This window comes from Pteropus alecto, unplaced genomic scaffold (assembly GCF_000325575.1).
Source record: "Pteropus alecto unplaced genomic scaffold, ASM32557v1 scaffold35, whole genome shotgun sequence".
NCBI lineage: Eukaryota > Metazoa > Chordata > Mammalia > Chiroptera > Pteropodidae > Pteropus > Pteropus alecto.
The window spans coordinates 9,368,442-9,374,441 of record NW_006437828.1 but is presented as its reverse complement, the minus strand read 5'-3'; the positions used below and the strand labels follow the sequence as shown (position 1 = coordinate 9,374,441).

At 47.0% G+C, this 6,000-nt stretch overlaps 1 protein-coding gene across 10 annotated transcripts in view; it reads left to right on the top strand.

The window, feature by feature from the left end:
- Nucleotides 1-6: 6 nt before the first annotated feature.
- TSC22D1 (TSC22 domain family member 1) overlaps nt 7-6,000 on the top strand; it is a 115,549-nt gene continuing 109,555 nt past the window's right edge. For all 10 annotated transcript variants that reach the window (XR_003047217.1, XR_003047215.1, XR_003047216.1 and 7 more), the window contains exon 1: nt 7-3,199. Coding sequence is in view for 4 of the 10 variants with exons in the window: in XM_015591817.1 (XP_015447303.1) it covers nt 318-3,199 (2,882 nt within the window). In the remaining 6 variants the exon portion in view is untranslated. The remainder of the gene's footprint in view (nt 3,200-6,000) is intronic.

Sequence of the window (6,000 nt, the reverse complement as noted above, 5' to 3'; positions counted from 1 at the left end):
CCCACGTGAAGCGGAATATAAAGGGAGTGTGAGACCGGAGGGGAAAGTGAATGGCGGAGGACTGAGGGGGTCCCCCCTCCGCGTCCCCGGCCGCCCTGTTCACCCTCGTCCATCCTCCCTTCCCGAAGCTCGCCCTCGGAGGCAGGAGCGGCCGGCGCCTTCGGCCGCCGAGGAGGAGGAGGAGGAGGAGGAGGGGAAGGAGGCATCGTGCCGGGCGGAGCGTCGGGCCCCGTTTTCCTCCCCGGCGTCTTGAATACAAAGATTACGGTGCAGAAGGAAATTGCACTCGCCTCCTCCGCCCCCCGGTACCCGACACAATGCACCAGCCGCCGGAGTCCGCCGCCGCGGCGGCCGCTGCAGACATTAGTGCTAGGAAGATGGCGCACCCGGCGATGTTCCCTAGAAGGGGCAGCGGCGGCGGCAGCGCCTCTGCGCTCGGCGCAGCAGGTACCGGCGTCGCTAGTAATGCCCCCTCTTCCGAGGATTTTCCGCCTCCGTCGCTGCTCCAGCCGCCACCTCCTGCAGCAGCATCTACGTCGGGACCACAGCCTCCGCCTCCACAAAGCCTGAACCTCCTTTCGCAGGCTCAGCTGCAGACGCAGCCTCTAGCGCCAGGCGGGACTCAAATGAAAAAGAAAAGTGGCTTCCAGATCACTAGCGTTACGCCGGCCCAGATCTCCGCCAGCATCAGCTCTAACAACAGCATAGCAGAGGACACCGAGAGCTATGATGATCTGGACGAATCTCACACGGAAGATCTGTCGTCTTCCGAGATCCTTGATGTGTCACTGTCCAGGGCTACTGACTTGGGGGAACCTGAACGCAGCTCCTCAGAAGAGACTCTCAATAACTTCCAGGAGGCCGAGACCCCCGGGGCCCTCTCCCCCAACCAGCCACACCTTCCGCAGCCTCATTTGCCTCACCATCCGCAGCAGAATGTCGTGATCAACGGGAGCACGCATCCACACCACGTCCACCACCACCATCACGTTCATCACGGGCACCACCTCCACCACGGGCACCACCATCCATCCCATGCTGGTGTGGCGGGTGCGTCCATCTCCGGAGGGCCACCCCCAAGCCCAGTATCCAGAAAACTCTCTGCAACTGCAAGCTCTGACAGCGTGGTCCCAGCTGCACCAACTTCTGCTGTGTCATCGGGTGGCTCACCTGCATCTGTAATGACTAATATCCGTGCTGCAGGCACGACTGGCAGCATAGGTATAAATCCCGTCACTGGCGCTAACACAGTGAATAATGTTACCATTTCTGCTGTGGGTAGTTTTAATCCCAGTGTGACGAGCAGCGTGCTTGGTAGCGCTAATATCAACGCGAGCAGTGTTCCTAGTGCTGCTGGCGTGAGTGTGGGGCCTGGAGTGAGCAGCGGTGTTAATGTGAATATCTTGAGTGGCATGGGCAATGGTACTATTTCTTCCTCGGCTGTTGTTAACAGTGTCCCCAGTGCAGCTGCAGGGATGACTGTGGGATCAGTTTCGAGTCAGCAGCAACAGCCAACAGTTAACACGTCAAGGTTCAGAGTCGTGAAGTTAGATTCTAGTTCCGAGCCCTTTAAAAAGGGGAGATGGACTTGCACCGAGTTCTATGAAAAGGAAAACGCTGCACCTGCTACGGAAGGTGTGATAAATAAAGTGGTGGAAACTGTCAAACAGAACCCAGTAGAAGTGACTTCTGAGAGGGAGAGCACGAGTGGGAGCTCAGTGAGCAGTGGCGTCAGCACACTGAGTCACTACACGGAGAGCGTGGGCAGTGGGGAGATGGGGGCCCCCGCCGTGGTGCAGCAGCAGCCGCCGCCGCCGCCAGCAGCTCTGCCAGGTGTGGCCCTTCAGCAGGTGGACTTCGGCAGCCCTGGTCCACAGAGCATTTCAGCAGTTAGCATACCACAGAGTATTTCTCAGTCACAGATCTCACAAGTACAATTACAGCCTCAAGAACTGAGCTATCAGCAAAAGCAAGGTGTCCAGCCAGTACCTCTGCAAGCCACGATCAGTGCCGCCACTGGTATCCAGCCGTCACCTGTTAACGTGGTCGGTGTAACTTCAGCTTTAGGTCAGCAGCCTTCCATCTCTGGTTTGGCTCAACCCCAACTGCCGTATTCTCAGACGGCTCCTCCCGTGCAAGCTCCCCTTGCAGGAGCAGCACCCCAGCAGTTACAGTACGGGCAGCAGCAGCCGACAGTTTCTACGCAGATGGCCCCTGGCCACGGTCAGGCGGTGACTCAGATCCCTGCTTCAGAGTATGTACAGCAGCAGCCGATTCTGCAAGCGGCAGTGTCCTCTGGCCAGCCCGGTCCTGCAGGGGTGGGAGCAGGAGCAACGGTGATTCCCATGGCTCAGCCACAGAGTGTCCAGCTGCCAGTGCAGCCCGCAGCAGCCCCAGCACCACCTGCAGGGGCGTCCGGCCAGCCTGTGGGCCAGGCTCAGGCAGCAGTATCTGCCGTACCTACTGGCGGTCAGATTGCAAATATCGGTCAGCAAGTGAACGTGCCCACCGCAGTGCAGCCGCCCTCTGCCCAAGTCACACCTTCAGTCATTCAGCAAGGTGCTCCTTCATCATCGCAGATAATTCCGCCCGCTCAGCCCGCGATTATTCATCAGGGAGTTCAAACTAGTGCTTCGGGCCTTCCTCAGCAATTGGTCATTGCTCCCCAAAGTACCTTGTTAACTGCGCCTCCCCAGCCGCAGGGAGCAGAACCCGTGGCCCCGGGAGTCGTGGTGCAGCAGTTGCCGGCACTTAGTCCTTTGCCCCCTGCTGGTAGTGTTTCTGTTACGAGTCAGGTTAGCTCAGCCGGGCCTTCTGGAATGCCTTCTGCCCCAGCAAACTTGGTTCCACCACAGAATATAGCACAAACCCCTGCCACTCAAAATGGTAACGTGGTTCAAAGTGTTAGTCAACCTCCCCCGATAGCAACTAATATAAATTTGCCTTTGGCACAACAGCTATCACTAAGTTCTCAGTTCTCTGCACAATCATTAGCTCAGGCAATTGGAAGCCAAATCGAAGATGCCAGGCGCCCAGCGGAACCCTCCATAGTTGGCTTACCTCAGACTCTGAGTGGCGACGGTGGGGGCATGTCAGCAGCTTCAGATGGGAGTAGCAGCAGCCTAGCAGCCTCTGCTTCTCTTTTCCCGTTGAAGGTGCTACCGCTGACGACACCCCTGGTGGATGGCGAGGATGAGAGGTAAGATCACGCCATGTTTCTGCAGACACTCAACACATTCACAGTTAGCTTAGTAGCTGTGTGTGTGCGTGTGCGTGTGTGTGCGTGCACAAAGTTAGTCTAACACATGATACATTCATTTTTATATGGGAAAATGCATTTTGTGGTAAGTTTCCTAGAGCAGGAGTGTTCTGGAATGGTTTCAGAGTGGATAGGAAGTGGTATAAGTAACATGTAGACTTTTGACAGAATGGTTAGCATTAAGAATAGGTTTGGGAGCACCAAGTGGTTTTTGTTATTTATAAAATGCTTTTTAGAAAGATTACTTATGAACAGAAACTTAACTTTTGCTAACTCACATAATAGTTAATCTTTTGAATCACCGAAATCCTTATCTTGGGGGTGGGGTGTGATGCCCACATTTGTTTCTCCTTTACTAGGCTGGACAATCCTTTTCAGTTCTACTGCTGTTCGATCTTCATCTGTGAAAGATAATCTTACCAGCTTTTCCTAGTCAGACGTTATAGGAAAGACGACCTAATATGCATTGTATAGGTTGTCTTCATACCGTAATTGACCAACGTTTGTGTGCTTATTTAATGGTCATTTTGTCTGAACAGTAAAGGGATGAGAATCTTAAAAAGTTTTTTTCTTTCTTTTGTGGGAGAGGAGGGCATACACTGTCAAAATAACTAGATTTATTTTTGATGGTGGTATGCTGTACATTTTCCCTTTGGCATAGTAGAGCAAGGTGGTAGCCATTTTAAAGAGTAAAGAAAGTCTTGGAGGGTTGAATTTATAGAGGCAGGAAAGTAAGACTTTGTTCTGCTAATCTGCACCACCTGTTCCATTCTTCCTTTACCAAAAAATACATAAAGCCTAAAATCCGTTATTAAACTAGCATTTTCTTAATTGAATTGGAAATAATGTGCTAATCACACTTAACTGAGTCAGATTTTTTCTTTGAAGCTGACTGGCTAGGAAAGTTGTGAAATCTCACGATTCTACATTGCTTTGAACTAAGTTGACTTTAAAGGAATGTTCTTTTCACGAATTTGCCAGTCTGACTAACCTTGATCAAAATAATATCGTAGACTTTATGACAAAGACTATTCATCGTCACCGTGGAACTTTGAATAAGCTTGAAAGATATTTAATTATTTTAGTATTAGTTGGAGATTTTTGTGATTGAACTTTCATAAGACCAAGGGGAACATTTCTATCCTAAATGTATATTTGAGGTTTACACTTGGAAAAATTGAGCATATTTCAAAAGAATTGCAAGTTTAGAAAAAGAAAAAGGCCAAATGCTACAGTAAGGTTTTCAGGATTTCGTTACTTAAAAGAGGTAAGGTAAAGGCGTGGTTTATGGAACTAATTTAAAATCTTGTCTTTCAAGATTTTATTTTTCAAATAGTCATGTAATTAAAACCTTGTTACCTAACCAAATGTATTCTGCACCAGGTGTACAAAACTGTACTTTTAAAGGTACAGTTCTTCTGGGAGGTAATTTCCTTAATAGCCCTATTATAATTATTGTTAAACTTTTAATTTTATCATATATTATTACTCACCAATAGTTAATACCTATGATTTTAAATAATTATTTACACCACATATTACTGTTTTCTAACTCTAAAAGGTCTGATCTGAGAGAAGCCCCTATAAAAACAGGTATATTAGACGGATGGTAAATTTAGAGAATGGAAAGGTCAGTGAAATGTACAGATGAAAACCACACCTTTTGAATTCACATCTGCCATGATTTTTGTGAATCGCCATTTGTGGTCGAGTATGACTTTCTCCTTGTTTCCCCACTGGTGGTAGGGAGTGATAGAGCTTTCCACGATCGCTGTTCCAGACACTTAAAGTCAGAGGTTACTACTTACAACTAAGTTTTTAACTATAGGGGTAGAATCTCAGTTTAAGATAGTACGAAATTAATTTTTCCATATTATAACTGAGATGAAGATTAATTAGGGGCAAATTATGTAGAAAGGTTTGGAATTAAAGGGACAAAAAGAGATACGGAGAAACAGGATTAAGTAGTAGTATAAAGTAACTTGAGTTGACAGTACCTCTTTTGAATTTACTACGTATCTGAGCCTGTGTTAACACAAAAGTGAAGTCATCAATTTTGGGAAATTTTTGTTTCAGAGGTAGCCTTTAAATTCTGAAAAATCAGAATGTTTTACCCCTAAACCACCTGTAAAGGTCAGAAAAGATAAATATGTATGTTATTTTCTTTATTGTGTTCTACTGCAGATTATTTTTTTATCACTGTAGTTTGGAAGAAGAAATGTTATTTTATTTAAATTTGCTTTTGGAAGGGAATTTGAAAATACCTCCAAGAGAAAAAAGTGATAATGATGTAAAAAATTCTTTCTACCCTTCCTTCCCATGATAGCTTCTGTGTCACTTGCGTTTTCTGGGCTTGGTCACCTGTTAGGTCTCTAATGGGAGAATGAGTTCATTGTAATTTAAATATTATGACTTAGAAGACATATTAACAAACTTCTGGGTGGTAGACAAATCAAGGATAGCTATTCTTTAGTCGTCTTTTAAAATAATACTCTTAACACTTTAAATTTTAAAATGTTTATTAGACAGGTGGAAAATACTTTCGACTGGCCACTGGGAGACACTATAAAGTTTAGAAACATAGATCAGGCATTAAGATTCTATATCTTGCTTTTTAAACATCGTTCTCATCAAGAAGGTCTTAATGCAGCCTTCAGCACGAACTTACCTTTACAACGCGGGAAGCAGAGGTATTCCACACTGACATAGAATCTTTTGTGTTTTGTGGTTATTAGTACGGC